Raw genomic sequence first — 25,447 nt, 5'->3', positions numbered from 1 at the left:
AGACAATGAAAGCTCTTACAATATTTGATTACATTTCCTTAACACAGGCTATAGGCTACATGTGCACCACCAAGTCAGAACAGTAGTCGAAATTAAGAACGGAAAAGGGACCTAATTATTAGGGTGAGGCACATGGGCTACTAACAGCTTATTACACAACATTAACAACACTTAATATTACTTTCTTGGCTACAGTATTCATATCTCCCTGGCATATTACATTCTGGACTAGCCATGTTTTGCTTGTGCTGCACGGCGGTCCTTTGTGGGTAAATTTTGTCATCAAACTTTGTACTTTGTCATCATAGTCTGGCATTCTCAGGATTTATGGTGTTTTCAAGACAACTGGGAACTTGGGGGAAACAAACATAGCCGAGAAAAGAGGCCTGAGTTCCCTACTTGCAATTTCGAGTTGGATGACCGTTCAAAACGTATTTTCCCAGTCGGCGCTAGTTTTTTTTTCCAAGTTCCCAGTTGTCTTGAACTCACTGAAGTCAGATTTTCCAGTTCTGAGTTCCCAGTTGTTTTGAGGACGGCAGAAGTCATGCTGGATTGACATCATGGCAAATGTTGAATGTTTATCCTTTTAAGCTTGGAAAAGAGACCCTTAAACCCAGACTTGGGACCACACATCCACTCCACTGAATAGCAGGCTAGTGATTGCATTGCAATGCTTGCAGTTAGCCACCTATTGTTGAATTTGTGATTTCTAACTTGTTGTGTAATGTTTATGTCCAATAGTCGATGAGTACTTCATATGACAATATTTATTTTCCGCTGGCTGCCCCAGCAACACAGAAAGCACCGAGCTAGGCTGAAACACCTGCATTTTGTAGTTGCCTTACTCAAGAAAGCAAAAAAGAGACTACGTTTGTATGCAGATTTATTAATGCAATTTTTTTTTTTTTTTACATTGTTTGCAAACTGATATGTGACACATAGTAATGTCAAAATATCATGCAAAACAGGAAACACTCCCGAATATATGTATATATATCTAGCTCTGCCCCACCTGCGCTGAATGATGGGTTGCCACTGTATGTCCTTTATGTGAGAAAAACAAAGGGAGCATTATGTGAGAAAAACAAAGGGACACAATAAGTACAATATCTTAGCTCTGAGGCCAGCCTGGATAATAGGCAAGAATCCTTGTAACGTGTGTCCCCAACATTCCTAAGTACATAGTCTACCTCCATGTATTTGTACCAAAGAGTATCTATTATATTGACAAGATGGTCGACGGACCGCTCTAACAATGGAAACGCATATCTGCAAAGGCAAAAGGAAGGCGGGAGGAGACGAGATCAGGTGGGAAATGTTTTGCCAATGAGAGGGCAGATACGCATGTGAACAACGGGTCACAACTCAGTACATTCGAAACCTAGGCGTTATGGAGTTCATATTCGATCAAATTAAGCCTCACGTATCAAACTAGAAATCCACTTTTAGTTTGACCAAATTCGACTATATCTCATTGCCCCCAATACAATAACTCCTCACTTGGTATGCTTAATGTTTATTTTCGAGCGGACAGATTTTAGGCGGAGTCAACCCTCTCGCTTCGCCTCTTCATCTCTGTTTGTACTTTAGATTCGACAGCGCGTGGCTTAGTGTCCCCGCCCTTCAGCAATCAGATTTTACAATCACGAGGGGAACATGGAGCACGGAGACTTCAATTTCCTGCTGGCTACGGATTCATACAAGGTGAGTGACATTATACACTGGGTTTACGCACTAGTTAGCGACAGTACCTAGGATTATGTTTCGTGAAATTATGTTTTAAGTGTGTGGTGGTTCTAATTGATTGTAATATATTTGAAGGTATAATGCAAGAACAGCCAGCTAAGCCAAATCGTCTATGATAAACATACACTTTCTTGCTATTACGTTACAATAGCTACGGTATTATATCTGAGTTCTATGGTCGCCTTCTATGGTCACCTGAAGTCTGAATAATATTATTGGAGCCCATTATATTGAAAGTTTAAAATAATGGTATCTCTTCATCAGAAATGAAAATGAAAGTAATTCCTATAGCTTTCTGTTTACAGTGAAACATGAACATTTCAAGCCGCAATGAGTCATTGAACCCAGCTCAGATCAACATTTTATCTGTGTGTTTAAAAAAAATAATATTCTTTAGTGTTTTTCTTGCCATGTCTTTTAACATAGTGGAATCAGTACGTTTAATTAATGTCATCCGTGGTGGAAAGTAAAGGTAAAGACACCTTAATAGAAAATGACTCAAGTAAAAGTGAAAGGCACCCAGTGAATTACTACTTGAGTAAAATTCTATAAGTAATTGGTTTTAAATATACTTAATTATCAAAAGTAAATGTTATTGCTAAAATATACTTAAGTATCAAAAGGAAAAGTATAAATAATGTCAAATTCCTTATATTACATGTTTCTTTTTTTTACGGATAGCCAGGGGCAGGCACTTAGACATTATTTACAAATGAATCATGTGTTTAGTGAGTCCGCCAGATCAGAGGCAGTAGGGACGACCAGGGATGTTCTCTTGATAAGTGTGTGAATTAGACCATTTTCCTGTCCTGCTATAAGCATTCAAAATGTAACGCATACTTCTGAGTGTCGGGGGAAAATGTATGGAGTAAAAAGTACATCATTTCCTTTAGGAATGTAGTGAAGTAAATGTAAAAGTTGTCAAAAAATATAAATAGTAAAGTAAAGTAAAGTACAAAGTACAGTAAAGTACCCCCCCCCAAAACACCTAAATAGTACTTTCAAGTATTTTTACTGAAGTACTTTACACAACTGTATGTTGTGGGGCGGCAGGGTAGCCTAGTGGTTAGAGCGTTGGACTAGTGACCGGAAGGTTACAAGTTCAAATCCCCGAGCTGACAAGGTACAAATCTGTCGTTCTGCCCCTGAACAGGCAGCCACAGCCAACACCCACTGTTCCTAGGCTGTCATTGAAAATAAGAATTTGTTCTTAACTGACTTGCCTAGTTAAATAAAGGTCAAATAAATAAAAAGTAAAAGGATCCGGCTGCAGATGCACCAGTGTATTGTAACACAGGACACGCTAGATAAACTAGTAATATCATCAACCATGTGTAGTTAACTAGTGATTATGATTGATTGATTGTTTTTTATAAGATAAGTTTAATGCTAGCTAGCAACTTACCTTGGCTTACTGCATTACAGGCAGTCTCCTCGTGGAGTGCAATGTAATCAGGTGGTTAGAGCGTTGGACTAGTTAACTGTAAGCAGGAACCACACCCAGCCACATAGCTTATAGATATGGGGATACATTGGTATTAGTATTAGAGGTCGACCGATTAATCGGAATGGCCGATTTCAAGTTTTCATAACAATCAGAAATCTGTATTTTTGGACACCTTTATTTCATCTTTGTTTAACCAGGCAGTTAAAGAACACATTCTTAATTTCAATGACTGCCTCGTTCAGGGGCAGAACGACAGATTTTTACCTTGTCAGCTCGGGGGATTCAATCTTGCAACCTTACAGTTAACTAGTCCAACGCTCTAACCACCTGATTACATTGCACTCCACGAGGAGACTGCCTGTTACGCGAATGCAGTAAGCCAAGGTAAGTTGCTAGCTAGCATTAAACTTATCTTATAAAAAACAATCAATCAATCATAATCACTAGTTAACTACACATGGTTGATGATATTACTAGTTTATCTAGCGTGTCCTGCGTTGCATATAATCAATGTGGTGCGTATCGTTGCTCCAATGTGTACCTAACCATAAACATCAATGCCTTTCTTAAAATCAATACACAGAAGTATATATTTTTAAACCTGCATAGTTAGCTAAAAGAAATACAGGTTAGCAGGCAATATTAACCAGGTGAAATTGTGTCACTTCTCTTGCGTTCATTGCACGCAGAGTCAGTGTATGTGCAACAGTTTGGGCCGCCTAATTTGCCAGAATTTTACGTAATTATGACATAACATTGAAGGTTGTGCAATGTAACAGGAATATTTAGATTTATGGATGCCACCCGTTAGATAAAATACGGAACGGTTCCGTATTTCACTGAAAGAATAAACATTTTGTTTTCGAGAAGATAGTTTCCGGATTCGACCATATTAATGACCTAAGGCTCATATTTCTGTGTGTTATCATGTTATAATTTAGTCTATGATTTGATAGAGTAGTCTGACCGAGCGATGGTAGGCACCAGCAGGCTCGTAAGCATTCATTCAAACAGCACTTTCGTGCGTTTGCCAGCAGCTGTTTATGACTTCAAGCCTATCAACTCCCAAGATTAGGCTGGTGTAACCGATGTGAAATGGCTAGCTAGTTAGCGGGGTACGCGCTAATAGCGTTTCAAACGTCACTCGCTCTGAGACTTAGAGTGGTTGTTCCCCTTGCTCTGCATGGGTAACGCTGCTTCGAGGGTGGCTGTTGTCGATGTCTTCCTGGTTCGAGCCCAGGGAGGAGCGAGGAGAGCGACGGAAGCTATACTGTTACACTGGCAATACTAAAGTGCCTATAAGAACATCCAATAGTCAAAGGTATATGAAATACAAATGTTATAGAGATAAATAGTCCTATAATTCCTATAATAACTACAACCTAAAACTTCTTACCTGGGAATATTGAAGACTCATGTTAAAAGGAACCACCAGCTTTCATATGTTCTCATATGTTCTCATGTTCTGAGCAAGGAACTTAAACGGAAAAGCTTTCTTACATGGCACATATTGTACTTTTACTTTCTTCTCCAACACTTTGTTTTTGTATTATTTAAACCAAATTGAACATGTTTCATTATTTATTTGAGGCTAAATTGATTTTATTGATGTAATATATATTAAGTTAAAATAAGTGTTCATTCAGTATTGTTGTAATTGTCATTATTGCAGATACAAAAAACAAATCAGCCGATTAATCGCTATCGGCTTTTTTTGGGTCCTCCAATAATCGCTATCGGCTTTTTTTTGGGTCCTCCAATAATCGCTATCGGCTTTTTTTTGGGTCCTCCAATAATCGCTATCGGCTTTTTTTTGGGTCCTCCAATAATCGCTATCGGCTTTTTTTTGGGTCCTCCAATAATCGCTATCGGCTTTTTTTTGGGTCCTCCAATAATCGCTATCGGCTTTTTTTTGGGTCCTCCAATAATCGCTATCGGCTTTTTTTTGGGTCCTCCAATAATCGCTATCGGCTTTTTTTTGGGTCCTCCAATAATCGCTATCGGCTTTTTTTTGGGTCCTCCAATAATCGCTATCGGCTTTTTTTTGGGTCCTCCAATAATCGCTATCGGCTTTTTTTTGGGTCCTCCAATAATCGCTATCAGCTTTTTTTGGGTCCTCCAATAATCGGTATCGGCTTTTTTTTGGGTCCTCCAATAATCGCTATCGGCTTTTTTTTGGGTCCTCCAATAATCGCTATCGGCTTTTTTTTGGGTCCTCCAATAATCGCTATCGGCTTTTTTTGGGTCCTCCAATAATCGCTATCAGCTTTTTTTTGGGTCCTCCAATAATCGCTATCGGCTTTTTTTTGGGTCCTCCAATAATCGCTATCGGCTTTTTTTTGGGTCCTCCAATAATCGCTATCGGCTTTTTTTTGGGTCCTCCAATAATCGCTATCGGCTTTTTTTTGGGTCCTCCAATAATCGCTATCGGCTTTTTTTTGGGTCCTCCAATAATCGCTATCGGCTTTTTTTTGGGTCCTCCAATAATCGCTATCGGCTTTTTTTTGGGTCCTCCAATAATCGCTATCGGCTTTTTTTTGGGTCCTCCAATAATCGCTATCGGCTTTTTTTTGGGTCCTCCAATAATCGCTATCGGCTTTTTTTTGGGTCCTCCAATAATCGCTATCGGCTTTTTTTTGGGTCCTCCAATAATCTCTATCGGCTTTTTTTTGGGTCCTCCAATAATCTCTATCGGCTTTTTTTTGGGTCCTCCAATAATCGCTATCAGCTTTTTTTTGGGTCCTCCAATAATCGCTATCGGCTTTTTTTTGGGTCCTCCAATAATCGCTATCGGCTTTTTTTTGGGTCCTCCAATAATCGCTATCGGCTTTTTTTTGGGTCCTCCAATAATCGCTATCGGCTTTTTTTTGGGTCCTCCAATAATCGCTATCGGCTTTTTTTTGGGTCCTCCAATAATCGCTATCGGCTTTTTTTTGGGTCCTCCAATAATCGCTATCGGCTTTTTTTTGGGTCCTCCAATAATCGCTATCGGCTTTTTTTTGGGTCCTCCAATAATCGCTATCGGCTTTTTTTTGGGTCCTCCAATAATCGCTATCGGCTTTTTTTTGGGTCCTCCAATAATCGCTATCGGCTTTTTTTTGGGTCCTCCAATAATCGCTATCGGCTTTTTTTTGGGTCCTCCAATAATCGCTATCGGCTTTTTTTTGGGTCCTCCAATAATCTCTATCGGCTTTTTTTTGGGTCCTCCAATAATCGCTATCGGCTTTTTTTTGGGTCCTCCAATAATCGGTATCGGCTTTTTTTGGGTCCTCCAATAATCGCTATCAGCTTTTTTTTGGGTCCTCCAATAATCGGTATCGGCTTTTTTTTGGGTCCTCCAATAATCGGTATCGGCTTTTTTTTGGGTCCTCCAATAATCGGTATCGGCTTTTTTTTGGGTCCTCCAATAATCGGTATCGGCTTTTTTTTGGGTCCTCCAATAATCGCTATCGGCTTTTTTTTGGGTCCTCCAATAATCGGTATCGGCTTTTTTTTGGGTCCTCCAATAATCGCTATCGGCGTTGAAAAATCATAATCGGTCGACCTCTAATTGGTATGACCTGATGTTGGCTATAATTGTTATAGTTGATGAACCATATGCTCAGATAGATTATTCAATATCCGTTTAGACTTGTTGCCATTTGAGTACAAGGATTTAATCAGCCCTTGGATTTCAAGGCCTGATATGCTGACGGTACTGTTTTAGAGCTGCCAGACAGGAAACTGGGAGTGCCTTAATGAGAAGTTTATTTCCAAAACAAACACTTTTTATTGATGACCGTCAGATAGAAGTTGGCTTGGCAACAGACTTATTAATATAAACTACTCAAACTACTGTGACTCCTGAAAGAAGCTCTTGTACTTTTTTGAAAGGATTAAAGGAGACGTGTCCAGACAGCAAATCAATTCCTCATCCTCGTTGTGTACTATTGAAGCCGCCGCAAAAAAAAAAACATGAAAAAAGGCTCCAAAAACAACGTCATTTTAGAACAGACAAAGCTCTCAGTATTGCTATGCAGACATTTTGTCCTTCCCAACTTGATCCGCAACGTTATATTCCATTTTTGTTTAGACACGAGCGAATTACCTCTCCCCGTCCATTCTTCTTTTATATTTCTGCCAAAATAAAGGAAACACTGGAGTAAATGAAGAATACAGAGTATATTGAAAGTATGGAGTGCTTTCACACAGGAAGCACATTGAAGCTGTTCTGGCGGCTTGTGGTGGTGGCCCAACGTTCTATTAAGACACTTTATGTAGTTGTTTCCGTTATTTTGGCAGTTACCTGTAGCAGCAGGCTACACTGTGTATGGAACAGCTGGATAGGGGAAACGTGTTGGGCAAAAGGGAATAAAACATTGCGGATAAAGTTCCATGTGTACAACATCTGAAGACCTTGCTGTTGTTAAAAGGACGTATTTGGGTGTTTTGGAGTGTTTTCCGTGGGGTCCCCACACTACACAACAAGGATGAGGAAGTGATTTGCTAAAAGGATGTATTTGGGTGTTTTGGAGCATGTTTTTTTCGTGGGGTCCCCACACTACACAACAAGGATGAGGAAGTGATTTGCTGTTTGGTTGTAAGTTTCTTAAAAACATTTCAAATCACAAAAAAGGTGTCTGGGCCTTTCTATAAGAAAAAAAACATGTATAAAAGGAAACTTCTCCTTTAAGAAGTGAACACAATGGTCTCCACAGTTCACCTCATTTACAATAAATGCTGTTGCTTTTGGAGCTGCTGGTCAGAAACAATTCGTTTTGGAGAGAACATCTCTGACTATATATATTATAAATAGCGCGCAGACAGTTTGTTATTAATCATTTTCTCACAGCAGGAAAATAATCATGCAGCAACAGGAAATGTGAATTATTGTGTAGATTATAGTTAATGGACAATTTAGTAGGGGTCGATACATTTTTAATTAGGGCAAATCAAGTCTGAATTTTTCAAGTGGAAATTACAAGCCTTTAGAAGCCTTTTTTTTATAAACATTGAATATACACTAGAAGTTTTCATTTCCAAATTTCCTGCAACAACTGGGTGATCAAATTAAGATCCTACATCTGTTCTATCACATAGACTTCACCAACAAGAATGTTGTCATGTTGTCAATAATTTTTAGTTCCTGTCTTGCGTTTGTTTAATGCATTTGTTTTGACAGTACTCAGTCAGAGCAGAAGCAGAGTAGGTCAGAGTAGGTCAGAGACCGGGTGTAAACTGGGTGACATTTAGAGTTTAAATTCGTCAGGGTGAAGAGAAGGATAGGACAGTTGGTGCCAGTGATATCAAAGGTCACGAGCACAGAGCATGCAGAGGAAGAGTGGGATGGGTTATTTAATAAAACAAATATCATAACATCATCTTTACCAGTTTATTTAACCAACAGTAAAGTTATTTTTCTGGAAACTGCAGATTTTTGATGACAAGACCCCAAACAATCTCAGTAGCAAATATGACTTATCCGCTTCCTGTTTATTATACACCTGTACAGATATCTGCATGTCTTCTTCTGACTGTACATTTCTACAGAATGTAAAGCAGATTGTAGGGACACTTGATGTTAAATGGGTGTGAGACCATGAAGTTTCAGTATTGTCAAATTACCTTGGAAATAACGGACGACGTCCGCCTCGTCCTTTTGCAGAGTACATATTTCCAAGGTAATGTACAGAATGTTTATCCCGCTTATACCACAGTTACCAAAGAAAACATTTTTGTATTTTTTTATAAGCTAAATCATACTTTTCATCACCAGTCGTTCTATTTAATTTAACTAGGCAAGTCAGTTAAAAACAAATTATTATTTATAATGACGGCCTACCCCAGCCAATTGTGTGCTATCCTATGGGACTGTATATCACAGCTGGATGTGATGCAGTCTGGATTCGAACCAGGGACTGCAATGACGCCTCTAGCACTGAGATGCAGTGTCTTAGACCGCTGTGCCACTCGGGAGCCCCATTCTTCATCATTGGACCTGTGTTTACAATGTATCCTATTTCAGTTTGTGTGGTTGTTGGTTTAGCTTTCTGTAACTTTGTAGCAAGTATGGTCTGCATGTGTAGGTGCATATTGCGTCATGATTGCAAGGTGTCCCGATATATTTTTCCAACTGTTCTGTTATCTGGTTTTAATGTCCATTCTAGAATGCTTTTCTAGCCAATCAGAAATTAGTATTCAACAACGCTGTGGTATAATTAAGCAATAAGGCCCGAGGGGGTGTGTTATGTGGCCAAAATGCCACGGCTAAGGGTCCTTATGCACGACGCAACGTGGAGTGCCTGGATACAGCCCATGGCTATGGTATATTGGCCATATACTACAAACCCCCAGAGGTGCCTTATTGCTATTATAAACTGGTTACCAACGTAATTAGAGCAGTGTTTTGTCATATATGTGGTACACGGTCTGGAATACCACGTCTGTCAGCCAATCAGCATTCAGGGCTCCAACCACCCGTTTATAATTGTCATTAACTGTATTTGTATAATCTCATTTCAGGTCACACATTACAAGCAGTACCCTCCCAACACCACCAAGGTTTACTCCTACTTCGAGTGTCGGGCAAAGAAAACTGAATCCACTAAGATTCAGAAAGTGAAATATGATAAAACTGTATTTTATGGACTTCAGTATATCCTTCATAAGTATCTGAAAGGTATGACAAATATCATTTTTATTATTACTAAATTGACCATTTGGCTCGAAGGACCATGAAAAAGAGCAGCACCTAGAACGCCATTAGAACGCCACTAGAACGCCATTAGAACATCACTAGAACGCCATTAGAACGCCACTAGAACGCCATTAGAATGCCACTAGAACGCCACTAGAACGAAACTAGAACGCCATTAGAACATCACTAGAACGCCATTAGAACGCCATTAGAATGCCACTAGAATGCCACTAGAACGCCATTAGAACGCCACTAGAACAAAACTAGAACGCCATTAGATCATTAGAACGAAACTAGAATGCCACTAGAACGCCATTAGAACGCCACTAGAACGCCACTAGAACATTATTAGAACGAAACTAGAACGCCACTAGAACGCCATTAGAACGCCACTAGAACGAAACTAGAACGCCACTAGAACGAAACTAGAACGCCATTAGAACGTCGCTAGAACGCCACTACTACACACCTAGTACAACACTAATATACACCTAGTACACACCTAGTACAACACTAGTACACACCTAGTACAACACCTAGTACATTACTTTTACAATTTATAATGTCTTATTATTAACTTACATTTTTTGGGGTCCCAGCTTCCACGCACAATTCCACGTTTTCCATCTTTCCCACATCCTTCATGTGTCGACCTCCCATATCTGTCATCTCTCACCTTCCCAGGGAAAGTGGTGACTCCACAGAAGATCACAGAAGCAAAGGAAGTTTACCGTGAACACTTTCAGGATGATGTGTTCAACGAAAAGGGCTGGGAGTACATACTGGAGGTATAAGGGCAGCAGAGGGTTTTTTGTGTGTATTGCATTTTAAAGGAGCTAGATGTCATATTTTTGTTAATAGTTTAGATTTCCAGTTTTTTATTTTTAAGGACTCTGCTTATAAATGTTCGTACTCTATCATAACCCAAAACCATCTCATTATTCTGTGGTCTAATCATGCTACAGTACGGATCCCTGAGTTTTTGTGTTTCAGAAGTATGACGGCCACCTGCCCATTGAAATCAAGGCTGTTCCCGAGGGTAGTGTGATCCCCAGAGGTAATGTCCTCTTCACCGTGGAGAGTACTGACCCAGAATGCTACTGGCTCACCAACTGGGTAGAGGTTAGTTAGAAATGTTTGATTGTTTATTTCACTTTTGTTTATTATCTATTTCACTTGCTTTGGCAATGTTAACATATGTTTCCCATGCCATTAAAGCCCCTTGAATTGAATTTTATATGGCTGGTCTCAGATCTATCTTTGCTGTCTTGCCAACTCCTCATGCGACAGTGACCATAGGAGTTGGCAAGAGGGCGCAAACAGATCTGGGATCAGGCCTCTAGTCGGTGCCTAAACCCCCCTTTTCACTATGACATTACCATAGCATCGTTGAGTCATGCTTCAGCACTGTTATTATATCTGCCACATGTCCTTAGGATACAAACGTCATTTGAACAGATGCTTTGCGCATTGTTGTCTATTTATATCTTGCTCGTGGTAGAAAGTGTCAGGGCAGAGGCTCCTTAATAACAACAACAATAAGATGCATGGTTTCTAAAAGAGCCTGGGGCCATACTTCAAACATAAGCACGCATTTAAAGTATCCACCAATTTAAAATAGACGATTCACTTGCATGTAACCTCACCAAGTGACAGTGATTACATCCTGGCACAACATCTGCTTCAGCCTATCAAAGATAATGGATTTTCAATCCACCAACCAATGGCATTTCTTAAAATATTTGTAACCTACAAATTCAAGGTTTTACCATTGGGTCTGTAACAAAATGTTGTGTGGCAATATTGCACTGATGCATAATTTACTAGGCTACTTGAAGCAGGAAGCACCAGTGACCAGATCAATAAAAAAAAAAGTGGTCAGAGGAAGCAGATGCTAAACAACAGGACTGTTTTGCTAGCACAGACTGGAACATGTTCCGGGATTCCTCTGATGGCATTGAGGAGTACACCACATCAGTCATTGGCTTCATCAATAAGTGCATCGATGACGTCGTCCCCACAGTGACCGCACGTACATACTCCAACCAGAAGCCATGGATAACAGGCATCATCCGCACTGAGATAAAGGCTAGAGTTTATAAGAAATCCCACTATGCCCTCCGACGAACCATCAAACAGGCAAAGCGTTAATACAGGGCTAAGATTGAATCCTACTACACCGGCTCTGATGCTCGTCGGATATGGCAGGGCTTGCAAACCATTACAGACTACAAAGGGAAGCACAGCCGAGAGCTTCCCAGTGACACGAGCCTACCAGACAAGCGAAACTACTTCTATGCTCGCTTCAAGGCAAATAACACTGAAACATGCATGAGAGCACCAGCTGTTCCGGAAGACTGTGTGATCACGCTCTCGGCAGCGATGTAAGACCTTTAAACAGGTCAACATTCACAAGGCCTACCGACCTCAATTTCCAATCCCCCATATATTTTTGGGGTAAATACACACACACACACACACACACACATACACACGCTGGCCTTCTAGGCAGAGTTGCAAAGAAAAATACATATCTCAGACTGGCCAATAAAAAGAAAAGATTAAGATGGGCAAACAGACACTGGACAGAGGAACTCTTGCCTAGAAGGCCAGCATCCCAGAGTCACCTGGTGTTTTGCGGGTACTATTTAATAAAGCTGCTAGTTGAGGACTTGTGAGGCGTCTGTTTGTGAAGGGAGTAGTACACAGCGTTGTACGAGATCTTCAGTTTCTTGGCAATTTCTCACACGGAATGGCCTTCATTTCTCAGAACAAGACTAGACTGACGAGTTTTTAAAAAAAGGTCTTGTTTCTGGCCATTTTGAGCCTGTAATCAAACCCACAAATGCTGATGCTCCAGATACTCAACTAGTCTAAATTGCTTCTTTAATCAGCACAACAGTTTTCAGTTGTGCAAACATAATTGCAAAATGGTTTTCTAATGATCAATTAGCCTTTTAAAATGATACACTTGGATAAGCTAACACAACGTGCCATTGGAACACAGGAGTGAGGGTTGCTGATAATGGGCCTCTGTACGCCTATGTAGATATTCCATTGAAAATCAGCCGTTTCCAGCTACAATAGTCATTGACAACATTAACAATGTCTACTCTGTATTTCTGATGAATTTGATGTTATTTTAATGGCCAAAAATGTGCTTTTCTTTCAAAAACAAGGACATTTCTAAGTGACCCCAAACTTTTCAACGGTAGTGTACATATACACACTTTAAAATAAAATAAAAACATTATTATTCCCCGCAGACCCTACCACCCTTCCCCCAATTGGAGTAAACTAATAAACAATAACACTTAGGTTTCCACCATCAGTTTATACATATTATACACATTTTACAGACACAATCTATTTTACAATAGTTATATTTAGTTTGTTTTTATTCCTTCCTCTATATCTGATGTTCATCCAGTTTGAATTCTATTTGTAACTGTGCTATTTCACAACATTTCTGAACCTATATAGTGTATATAGTGTTTTTTAACCGTGATTTCGAGCCCACCTTGTATCAAGCTTCTTTTGTTGAGGAAAAAACGGTTTAATGCCGGTCCTTGATGCTCGATTCAAAACGCATGTGAGAAAGTGGATTATTATAATAATGCAGGCAATAGCAGTGTGTTTGTGTGCAAGGATGTAATTCAATTCCTTTTTCATTTTCAAGCTGTTGGCTGTAGGCTACGTCCCTTTCCAACACACACATTTCTACATTTCAAAGGGTGGGGTGGGAGGGCTCATCTGAGATTCGAACCCTATTGTGATCTGTGACAATTACATGGTCTATGAACTTCACAAAGGGAACAATTTGACCAGTCAGTCAAATACACGTTGCTCTGATGATTAGAACGTGCTGTTGGACTGAGGTATGTTAAGGACGCGTCCAACTACGTCCAACGATTTTAATTGCCTGCAGAAGTTGTATCAGGATGTAATCACTGCCAGCCGGTGAGGTTAGCAAAGGCCTACCGTGCCATTTTATCTGATGGGAACAGCTAAAATGTCAATTTATGTCACATGCAAATAAATCAACAATTTTAATTAGCTGATATGCATTTTGTGCGTGTGAACTTGTTTAATTTTAAATTCTTGCTTAAATCCGCAAGTATGGTCCACATCGTTTACTTGTTGTATAGTAGGTAGCGCTGATTCATGTCCATGATGTACTAAAGAGACCCAGCATCACTAACGCTTTCCTCACTTCCTCTCTCAGACCATGCTGGTACTAACCAGCTCCTCTCTACCAGACCGTTTACACTGCTAACCTGTCTTCTTCTCTTCTTTATTTAAATAGGCAAGTCAGTTAAGAACAAAATCTTATTTTCAATGACAGCCTAGGAACAGTGGGTTAACTGCCTGTTCAGGGGCAGAACGACAGATTTGTACCTTGTCAGCTCGGGGATTTGAACTTGCAACCTTTCGGTTACTAGTCCAACACTCTAACCACAAGGTGCCGCCCCTTTCTCCTTCTTTACCAGATTGTTTACACCACTAACCCCCTCTCGTCTTCTTCTTCTCTACCAGATCGTTTACACCACTAACCTCCTCTCTTCGTCTCCTTCTCTACCAGATCGTTTACACCACTAACCCCCTCTCTTCTTCTCCTTCTCTACCAGATCGTTTACACCACTAACCTCCTCTCTTCTTCTCCTTCTCTACCAGATTGTTCTCCTCTCTTCTTCTTCTTCTCTATCAGATCGTTTACACCACTAACCTCCTCTCTTCTTCTCCTTCTCTACCAGATTGTTCTCCTCTCTTCTTCTCCTTCTCTACCAGATTGTTCTCCTCTCTTCTTCTTCTTCTCTATCAGATCGTTTACACCACTAACCTCCTCTCTTCTTCTCCTTCTCTACCAGATTGTTCTCCTCTCTTCTTCTCCTTCTCTACCAGATTGTTCTCCTCTCTTCTTCTCCTTCTCTACCAGATTGTTCTCCTCTCTTCTTCTCCTTCTCTACCAGATTGTTCTCCTCTCTTCTTCTTCTTCTCTATCAGATCGTTTACACCACTAACCTCCTCTCTTCTTCTCCTTCTCTACCAGATTGTTCTCCTCTCTTCTTCTCCTTCTCTACCAGATTGTTCTCCTCTCTTCTTCTTCTTCTCTATCAGATCGTTTACACCACTAACCCCCTCTCTTCTTTTCCTTCTCTATCAGATCGTTTAAACCACTAACCCCCTCTCTCCTTCTCTACCAGATTGTTCTCCTCTCTTCTTCTCCTTCTCTACCAGATTGTTCTCCTCTCTTCTTCTCCTTCTCTACCAGATTGTTCTCCTCTCTTCTTCTCCTTCTCTACCAGATTGTTCTCCTCTCTTCTTCTCCTTCTCTACCAGATCGTTTACACCGCTAACCTCCTCTCTTCTTCTCCTTCTCTACCAGATTGTTCTCCTCTCTTCTTCTTCTTCTCTATCAGATCGTTTACACCGCTAACCTCTCTTCTTCTTCTTCCTAACAGACAATCCTGGTGCAGATCTGGTACCCCATCACAGTAGCTACTAACTCCAGAGAGCAGAAGAAGATCCTAGCCAGGTATCTACTGGAGACATCAGGGAACCAGGACAAACTGGAGTATAAGCTGCATGACTTTGGCTACAGGGGAGTCTCATCTCAAGAGGTACTTACTGTAATGGACGATAATAATGATAATAGTGTTGGATTCATCATACTGTGCATACAACATACATGGATAGCTTAGCGCAACAGGTCAACCTGGGGTCAAACAAAGGCCCCTTCCCAAACCTGTCCATGTATTTGATCTATTCATCAAGCTCTTGACTAGGTACGTCAGGTGGGATAATTCAGGGCTAAAACAAAAATTGTAAAATGTCTCAGGGTCCCAGAGTAAAAGTTTGAGAAACACTACTCTATGCCAACGTTTCCCAAACTTAGACCTGGGCTTTGATTATTTGTATCAGCTGTGTAGTGTTTGGACAACAAAAAACAAAACAAAAAGTTCACCTAAGGGGGCCCCGGGACCCAGTTTAGGAAACCTTCCTCTTCTCAAAAACTCTTTGGGTGCGTTCATAAATACCCTCTTGCTATCTACTCCCATTTCAAAATTGCAGAATTATATTTTATTTTAAATATAACCTTTATTTAATTAGGCAAGTCAGTTAAGAATAAATTCTTATTTACAATGACGGCCTACTGGGGAACAGTGGGTTAATTGCCTTGTTCAGGGGCAGAACAACATATTTTTACCTCATCAGCTCGTGGATTCGATCACAGCAACCTTTCGGTTACTGGCCCAACGCTCTAACCACTAGGCTATCTGCCACCACAAAATAATAGATACATTTTTGAACGCGCAACACCCATTGAATATGACCGGTGTTACCCTGTCAAAAATGTGATTAAATTGTTGCCAGCAGCACAGTTACAGTCACCAACGCACGAGACAACATGAACAGCCTAACCAGCTCTGCTAGGGCGAGTAAAACGGTCAGAGTGAGGTGTTCTCTCATTATGTGTCTGGAAGTAGCTAGAAAGCTAGCCAACGTTAGCCAGTTAGCTTGGGTGCTTGACTGCCGTTGTGAGTTCAGAACGCTCGGATCAACCCTACTCCTCGACCAGAGCGTCCAGTGGGTGCTCTGAACGCTCCGAAAGCAAAACGCTCTGAATTTACTAATAGACAATCTGACAACACTCTTGAGTTTACGAACGCCCAGAGCGCACTCTAAGCACACTCTGCCACTCCATAGTGAATTTACAAACACGCCCTTTGTAATCAAAAAACCTGTTCAGTTTCTCATCTTCTATACATACACCACTAGTACACAGCCGTACTATGTAGTTGTTCCCGTCACGTGATGGTTTTTGTCTGGTTTCAGACTGCTGGCATCGGAGCATCTGCCCACCTGGTGAACTTTAAAGGCACAGACACGGTGGCTGGTATCTGTGTCATTAAGAAGTACTACGGCACCAAAGACCCTGTGCCCGGCTTCTCTGTGCCAGCCGCAGAGCACAGGTAACACAGACACACAGGTAGACACGGCGGGTAGAGCACATTGAGCACAGATTAGAGCTAAAGCAAGCAATCACACTGTAGAAAATTGACTGATTTTGTATGTACATGGCCGTCAACATTTGTACAACGTTTGTATTGTACTACTGTTCCTCTGTGTTTATTTTAAACCCATTTAAGTCATGCTTTTGGTTTTTGTGATTTCTTGCTCTACCAAATATACTGTATTGCTTACCTACGAATAAATATATTATTACCAGCACCATCACCGCCTGGGGTAAGGACCACGAGAAAGATGCCTTTGAGCACATTGTGAGGCAGTTCCCCAACGTGCCCGTGTCCATCGTCAGCGACAGCTACGATATCTACAACGCCTGTGAGAAGATATGGGGAGAGGACCTCAGGAGCCTCATCGAGTCCCGCAGCGCTGACGCACCCTTGGTCATCAGGCCAGACTCAGGAGACCCATTAGATACTGTCCTCAAGGTAAAGAAGGATAGATAAATCAGCACCTAGCGTTAGTAGTTTTACAACAGTCCATTGGTGGTGGAAACACATGGATGAACCACCAGTCATGGTTCTGTTTAGTGCACTTTTTGGCCTCGTTTTTTCCCTCTGGTTCTAATGGAGAAAGGGGATGAGTCTCACTGGCAGTATCACTGACACTGTGTAGGACCAGTATGATGTTTTAGTCTTCTGACTACAGCTCATTATAAATACATTCAAATCTTTTAAAGAGAGAGTAGGACTGTGAACATGTCTACCACCATCTTGCCGATTCCAAGGTGTTGGAGATTTTAGGGAGGAAGTTCTGCACCACAGAGAACAGCAGAGGATACAAGGTGCTACCCCCTTACATCCGAGTCATTCAGGGGGATGGTGTGGACATCAACACTCTGCAGGAGGTAGGTTCACTGTACTCACCCGCCTACCTGATCCTCCTACCTTCTTAACTTCTTACCCACTGGTGTCCAATCCTACCTGTTGTTCCAAGGTTTTATTGTAAACAGTCTCATTGTAACCAGTCTCATTGTAACCAGTCTCATTGCAATCATTGTAACCAGTCTCAATGTAACCAGTCTCAATGTAACCAGTCTCAATGTAACCAGTCTCAATGTAACCAGTCTCATTGTAACCAGTCTCATTGTAACCAGTCTCATTGTAACCAGTCTCATTGTAACCAGTCTCAATGTAACCAGTCTCAATGTAACCAGTCTCAATGTAACCAGTCTCATTGTAACCAGTCTCATTGCAATCATTGTAACCAGTCTCAATGTAACCAGTCTCATTGTAACCAGTCTCATTGTAACCAGTCTCATTGCAATCATTGTAACCAGTCTCAATGTAACCAGTCTCATTGTAACCAGTCTCATTGTAACCAGTCTCATTGTAACCAGTCTCATTGTAACCAGTCTCATTGTAACCAGTCTCAATGTAACCAGTCTCAATGTAACCAGTCTCATTGTAACCAGTCTCATTGTAACCAGTCTCATTGTAACCAGTCTCATTGTAACCAGTCAGCCACACACTTGATTCAACTAATCAAAGTATTGACTGGAGAGACTAGGATTAGTTGAATCCGTTGTGTGACTCACTTGATGGAAGCTTTGAACCACTCCAGGTTTTTCCGGCTAAGATCGGAATAGATTCCATCCTCTGCTCTTAAATGAACAGCATTAGTAAGGCTTGGTTCAGTAAAATGACCTTGGAACTCACCCCTCGGGTGTTCTGTCGTTTTCAGATCGTGGCGGGGATGAAGAAACACAGGTGGAGTATAGAGAACGTGGGCTTTGGGTCGGGCGGTGCCCTACTCCAAAAACTGACCCGGGACCTGCTCAGCTGCTGCTTCAAGTGTAGCTTTGTGGTGACCAACGGACTGGGGGTGAGTCAGTGAACATCCAGTCATTTTCACGAGAGGACGTTGTTGTGAATTCATGTCTCTTTCTCAATTCATCTGTTCTCAATTCCTTGTTTCCTCTCTCCTTGCTTCCTTCTGAAAAAGCATTGGAGGAGAGGATCCAGGGTCCCTCCCCTCGGTCCTTCTCATCCAATACTTTTTCGAGGAGGCTAGGAGAGAGTAGGAGAGGAGGAGAGGAAAGATGAATTGGGAAAGAGCCCGAGTCTGTTAATACTTTATATAAAGCTGCTCTAATCCCTGTGTAATAACACTGTAATTCATTATTTTATTTTATTTTTATTTCACCTTTATTTAACCAGGTAGGCTAGTTGAGAACAAGTTCTCATTTACAACTGCGACCTGGCCAAGATAAAGCATAGCAGTGTGAACAGACAACACAGAGTTACACATGGAGTAAACAATTAACAAGTCAATAACACAGTAGAAAAAAAAAGAGAGTCTATATACATTGTGTGCAAAATGCATGAGGAGGTAGGCGAATAATTATTACTATTGTAGTGGGCAATATCTTATATGTAAGCATGTTATATATACACATCACATGGCGATCTGTAATAAACACTAAGCAATTAGACTATCAATATGAACGATCTGACTCCATAAGATAAATAGCAACATGCAAGAACACTAGCCTTAAATCATGTATTAATACATTTAGTTGACTAAGGTCAATGAATGGTCATAAGAATGGAATTCTATATACAAGTGTATTTAATAAAATATCATTCACTGTTATCATTCACGTTGTAAAATTAAGTTGTTACAAAGCATTACAAGGCATTATTCTAAACATGGTCAGAGTGGGAGAGAGATGAAGAAACCCTGGCTTGTGCCATGGCACATTTTTCACAGGAGAGAGAGAGAGACAGAGAGACCTTGAGACGGAGACAGACAGACAGACAGACAGACAGACAGACAGACAGACAGACAGACAGATCAGATCAGATCAGATCTCAGACCTACATGATGTAATCACAACAGATCGGATGGCTCAGATGACCGTGTCAGCAGTAACGTAGCAGGCGTAAAAGAAACCTACAGCAAACTTAATACTGTGAAATTTGTAAACTTTTAAAACCATGACTAGATAGATAGAAGAAGAAAAATCTGAAAGGTAGATCTCTGCATTTTGACTCTGGACTGAGAAAGTGATCTGGACTGAGAAAGTGATCTGGACTCGGGAAGTGATCTGGACTCGGGAAGTGATCTGGACTCGGGAAGTGATCTGGACTCGGGAAGTGATCTGGACTCGGGAAGTGATCTGGTGACCACTGTTGTATTTATGTTATTTTGATTACAGCTGAATGTGTTCAAGGACCCTGTTGCTGACCCTAACAAAAGATCAAAGAAGGGTCGTCTGTCGCTCCACAGAACACCAACAGGAGACTTTGTGACACTGGAAGAAGGGAAGGGGAGCCTGGAGGAAAACGGTCCAGTAAGTCATTTAAACAAGTAGTAGTCCTAAAACCATATATATAAGTATTTTTATTACTCTCTGAGGCTTGAACAGAAATAAATATTGGGACTAATATGGAGTTCTTTTAAAAGTCATATTGGGGCAGCAATAGTGGTTAGAGCGTTGGGCCAGTAACATAATCTATTGTTCTGCACCCTCTGAACAAGGCAGTTTTACCCACTGTTCCCTAGTAGGCTGTCATTGTAAATACGAATTTGTTCTTAATTAACTGATTCGCCTGGTTAAATAATTTTTTTAAAAGGTAAAGTTTTCTCCCGCTCTTCTTTCCCCAGGATCTGCTTCACACCGTTTTCAGAAACGGAGTGATACTGAAGACATATACATTCGATGAGGTCAGAGACAACGCTAAGATCAGGGACTGTGATCTGGAAGAGTCTGTAGACTGAGGCCTGTACATGTTCCAACACACTACGCAGAAAGGACTGGATCCCTTCTACCTCCCTGTACAGCACTGACCACCAAGGATGATAATAAACAACACTCAACATTGTCCTGAGAGAGAGAGAGAGAGAGAGAGAGACTTAATTAGCACAACGGTACAAATATATAAACTAAGAAACTATGTATTTTCGACATGTAGGATCATGTACATGTATGATTGAGAAATTATATAAAAATAACATTTTATTGACATGAATTAAACTTGAATCTTTTGATTTTATTATGTATATTTTTATGAAATCTCATTTCATATCGTCTCTGTCTCTGGTTTGAAGTCGGGGAAGGCAGGCTTCTGTGTTCACGAAGCCATATGTCCAGGATATTCTTCACATTCTCAAAAATTATTTGTAAGAACTAAACAACCGTTCATTGAAGATGGACAAAATGATCCAGAAAAAACATCAGGCAGATTCATTTAAAATGTTATGGATAAACAACTAAATGACTTTTCCATCTAGATTTAAATGAGCCAGTTTAAAAGGGGATAGTGTGTGTTATCAAATGTAACAGGCCACATGGTCTTCAAAGTACCTAACGGTCTGTGAGGGCTGCAGCTCACTCTTTTCAGGTATAAAGTTACGTTACTTGAACATACTAGCAGCAGTGTAGCCAACAAAAAAGCGACTAGCGACAAATCTAGCGACTTTTTCTGGTGTTATTGGAGACTGTTGGAGACTGACGTGAAAGCACGCATCGTTCTTGCGCTTCTCAACGAGCAGCTGGTGCTGCCGTGGGCCCCCATCCCAAAGCACTCACAGGCGGCCCAGTCCTCGCACAGCAGTCCCTCCCAGCTGCAGTCAGAGCAGGAGATGTTCACCCCTCCACGTCCAGACTGCAAATGAATCGCGCATGCGGGAAGCCGCCGCTGGCTGATCCCGCCCTGGCTTACATTTAAATAAAAAATATATAATTTAAACCTGAACTAGGGCCAGACTAGTTACCATCATTTTCTCACATTGCCATTGACAGATGTTTCTATTGTCTCTTTTTGGTCCATTTAGATTGTTAATGTAGATTGTATACAAAAACAATGTTTAAAAAGTTATGGTTAAAAATGTTCATGTTTTACTGTGACTTGTTGTAGGCTCCTAAGTGGACCATAAGGTTAAAAACCTAACCAAATTAAGAAATAAATAAATAAATAAAACTAAGTTACTCCGCCAGTGTGTCTCTTTTGGGTCACTTTAGCCGGTCCCAAGCCCGGATAAAGGAGGAGGTTTGGAATTGTGACATAAAAAAAAAAAAAGAATCGACAGAAGAAAGTTAATTTGTAGTTCTAAACATATTTAGGGTGGGTTTTTTTTAAACTCACTTTTTTTGTCTCTCCCACGACGTTATTCCTCTCTCCTACAGAGTCCATCACAATTACATGCACATGGCCAATTATGCAAATTAGGCGATGACGTCATTCGGGGACTTTTAGGACAGCCAAAAAAATTACAAAAAAGACAGCCAATAGCTGCTTTCCTTACTGAGGAGGTGGCAACACTGACTAGCGCTGGCAGGAAGCGTCTTTGGTTCGGTCTAGCAGCAGGAAGGGTAATGATGCCCCAACCTCGAGTAGATTTTGCACTTGTTAATTAAAGAACCGATTGTCTTCATCAAATTCTTGGAATCTTTAGAATATTTTATTTGTTATTATCGGTCATATTGACTGAATAGCAAACCGAGTGTTTCACGTTTTGTCATCTGAATTTAAGTTTTAACCACGGCCTTCGCTTTTGGGAGCTGTAGTGGCTGACGTTACTGTGGAAGAAATATTGTGTCAATTTCTTGCGGGGAGGAAACAAGAGAAACTTTGATCGAAGGTTATATACCTGAAGGGATAAAGCTATCTGTATGTTCTAGTAATGTCCCTGACAGAGGGTAGTTAGTAGCCTGTCTGTATGTTCTAGTAATGTCCCTGACAGAGGGTAGCTAGTAGCCTGTCTGTATGTTCTAGTAATGTAGCTAGTAACCTGTCTGCATGTTCTAGTAATGTCCCTGACAAAGGGTAGCTAGTAGCCTGTCTGTATGTTCTAGTAATGTCCCCGACAGAGGGTAGCAAATAGCCTATCTGTGTGTTATATTAATATCCCTGACAGAGGGTAGCTAGTAGCCTGTCTGTATGTTCTAGTAATGTCCCTGACAGAGGGTAGCTAGTAACCTGTCTGTATGTGTAACAGTATAACGCGAACCAGGGACCCTCTGCACACATCAACAACAGTCACCCTCGAAGCATGGTTACCCATCGCTCCACCAAAGCCGCGGTCCTTGCAGAGCAAGGGGAACTACTGTTTCATGGTCTCAGAGCAAGTGACGTCACCGATTGAAACGCTATTTAGTGCGCACCACCGCTAACTAAGCTAGCAGTTTCACATCCGTTACCACCAGCACCGCTAACTAAGCTAGCGTTTCACATCCGTTACATATGTTCTAGTAATGTCCCTGACAGAGGGTAGCTAGTAGCCTGTCTGTATGTTCTAGTAATGTCCCCGACAGAGGGTAGCAAATAGCCTATCTGTGTGTTATATTAATATCCCTGACAGAGGGTAGCTAGTAGCCTCACCATAGTTTGTGCTGTCTTGCCAACTTGCACAATAAAGAGGAGCTGGAAAGACGGCACAAACAGATCTGGGACCAAGCTCATCAGGTTAATGGGTTTAGACCGAAATCCTTTGGTAAATGCTTAGTCTCAACCTGCTGTAGGCTTGTTTGAACAATACTGTTAATGTCCTCTAATGCATTTGTATACATTTGTTTTAGTTTTCCAGTAATGATTGTTCATTTGAATAGCCCTTTGAGGACTTCTATACCCCCCCCCCCCTGGTTAAGGTGCTACTGGTGTAATCGTACTATACCAGAGACTCACCTGATTGGGGGCCTTTGCCTTCTCAGCTGAGTTCATTGTGAGCATCACCATCATGGCCTTCATGTACCGTATGGGGACTGTACCGTATCGTATGGGGACCGTATCGTATGGGGACTGTACCGTACCGTATGGGGACTGTACCGTATGGGGACTGTAGCGTATGGGGACTGTAGCGTATCGTATGGGGACTGTAGCGTATCGTATGGGGACTGTAGCGTATCGTATGGGGACTGTAGCGTATCGTATGGGGACTGTACCGTATCGTATGGGGACTGTACCGTATCGTATGGGGACTGTACCGTATCGTATGGGGACCGTACCGTATGGGGACTGTACCGTATGGGGACTGTACCGTATGGGGACTGTAGCGTATCGTATGGGGACTGTACCGTATCGTATGGGGACTGTACCGTATCGTATGGGGACTGTACCGTATCGTATGGGGACTGTAGCGTATCGTATGGGGACTGTAGCGTATCGTATGGGGACTGTACCGTATCGTATGGGGACTGTACCGTATCGTATGGGGACTGTACCGTATCGTATGGGGACTGTACCGTATTGTATGGGGACTGTACCGTATCGTATGGGGACTGCTGGTCTATGTGAGTTACATGAACACACCACTCTGGGACGAAACAGTGAATAATAGCATCACGTTAATACATTGTGGTCATTTAGCAGACACTTATCCAGAGACTTATAGTCAGTGCATTTTACTAAGGTAGGTGAGTCAACCACACTAGATAGTACTAGTCATTGTGTGCATATCGTTGTCACACTGGTAATACATATTGGAATCAGGCTACTGCATGGTCAGCTGATGGTTAAGCTTTCTGAGTATTTATATTTAAGACACATAAACAGCAGACCAGGGCTGGCTTCAGGCCACTAGAGGGACCCTGACTCTTACATGTTGTCGTCCCCCAGCCTCTCCGTGTGTGTCTCCTTCCTTCCATTCTGGCAGAACATTGTGGTGATCGTGCTCTTTGCCATCCTGTGGTTGAAGAGTGTGTCGTCATGGGCCAGGGGTCTACAGAGTGTACCCTGGCACAGTGCCGAGGACAGGGCATGGTCTCAACATGTCTGTGGTGAGAGAATGTCTTTTCTCAGTCCATGTTTTTTTTCTCTCTCTCTATTTCCCCACTGATCTAAAAAATAAACTGATCGAGTGAAAACCAGCCTAATGATGAGCTTCCACCATATTGTTTTCACATGTCAATCTTTTCCGGGTCAGTGCAGATGGAGGCAGAGCCAAGGAGAGGACAGATTTCGAAGAAATTGAGAAAAAGCCTAACAGTCCTCTCTCTCTCTCTCTCTCTCTCAGATCTGTGGTTCCCTGAACGTGGTTCTGTGGGTGGGCAACACCTGGGTCCCCGATAAAGAGACCCCATGGCACGACATGGACAGACTGCCCTGCACCAGAGCCTAGGGATTGAGCACAGGTCATATGGGGGGCCTTATATGAGCCCCCCTTCGCCATCCACTGATGCCCTCATTAGCAACAGTGCCCGCAGAGGAGAGGTGGTATGGAGCTCTTGCAGGGACAAACTTTTTTTTTTTTTTACTTCCTCTGTGTTTCTCTTGTCACATTAACTTTTTGTTTTGTGTCTGTAAACAGTTATTATTCTATTACTGTATCTGTTTCCTTCAACCTTTAGCTTTTTAATCACAATGTTGCTTTCTGTCCGTCCACTGACATGTAATATGCTTTGGTCATTTAGAATCTTTGGTCACTTGGAATCTTTGGTCACTTGGAATCTTTGGTCACTTGGAATATTCTTTCATGTACAATACTGAATGTATTAGATATTATTATTATTGTGTTTGTATCTCTCTCAGGACAATCCCAGACAATGAATTGCCTTGATGAAGTCTGTGACGTCTTTGGTGTATTCTTGTGAATATTTAAGCTAATTG

General features: G+C 41.4%; 1 protein-coding gene and 1 long non-coding RNA gene across 4 annotated transcripts; both read left to right on the top strand.

Moving 5' to 3' along the window:
- Positions 1 to 1,330: 1,330 nt before the first annotated feature.
- On the top strand, positions 1,331 to 20,866 carry LOC110500466 (nicotinamide phosphoribosyltransferase). Its single transcript, XM_021577854.3, has 11 exons — positions 1,331 to 1,704; positions 9,695 to 9,851; positions 10,554 to 10,657; positions 10,863 to 10,991; positions 15,332 to 15,490; positions 16,707 to 16,843; positions 17,101 to 17,326; positions 17,626 to 17,745; positions 18,582 to 18,722; positions 20,059 to 20,193; positions 20,508 to 20,866. Exons 1-11 carry the CDS (start codon positions 1,657 to 1,659, stop codon positions 20,619 to 20,621), a joined length of 1,470 nt encoding a protein of 489 aa, XP_021433529.1. The 5' UTR covers positions 1,331 to 1,656; the 3' UTR covers positions 20,622 to 20,866.
- A 1,261-nt stretch (positions 20,867 to 22,127) lies between these two features.
- Positions 22,128 to 25,401, top strand: LOC149985312 (uncharacterized). Of its 3 annotated transcripts, none has more exons than XR_016490070.1 (3): positions 22,128 to 22,215; positions 24,458 to 24,618; positions 24,855 to 25,401. It is a non-coding gene; the product is annotated as an uncharacterized LOC149985312 (long non-coding RNA). The 3 variants fall into 3 exon arrangements; XR_016490068.1 differs by having other exon boundaries at positions 22,150 to 22,484; XR_016490069.1 differs by having other exon boundaries at positions 22,180 to 22,513.
- Positions 25,402 to 25,447: the final 46 nt, after the last annotated feature.

Source organism: Oncorhynchus mykiss, chromosome 2 (assembly GCF_057628025.1).
Source record: "Oncorhynchus mykiss isolate SJ-2025 chromosome 2, ASM5762802v1, whole genome shotgun sequence".
Classification (NCBI taxonomy): domain Eukaryota; kingdom Metazoa; phylum Chordata; class Actinopteri; order Salmoniformes; family Salmonidae; genus Oncorhynchus; species Oncorhynchus mykiss.
This window is presented reverse-complemented; position numbering and strand designations above follow the sequence as displayed.

Bases quoted from the DNA above. Each gene is read 5' to 3' on its own strand.
- LOC110500466 (XM_021577854.3), top strand. From the start codon at position 1,657: ATGGAGCACGGAGACTTCAATTTCCTGCTGGCTACGGATTCATACAAG. The intron at 10,992-15,331 runs GTTAGTTAGAAA...TCTTCCTAACAG, and splicing joins GGCTCACCAACTGGGTAGAG to ACAATCCTGGTGCAGATCTG. The intron at 17,746-18,581 runs GTAGGTTCACTG...TGTCGTTTTCAG, and splicing joins ACATCAACACTCTGCAGGAG to ATCGTGGCGGGGATGAAGAA.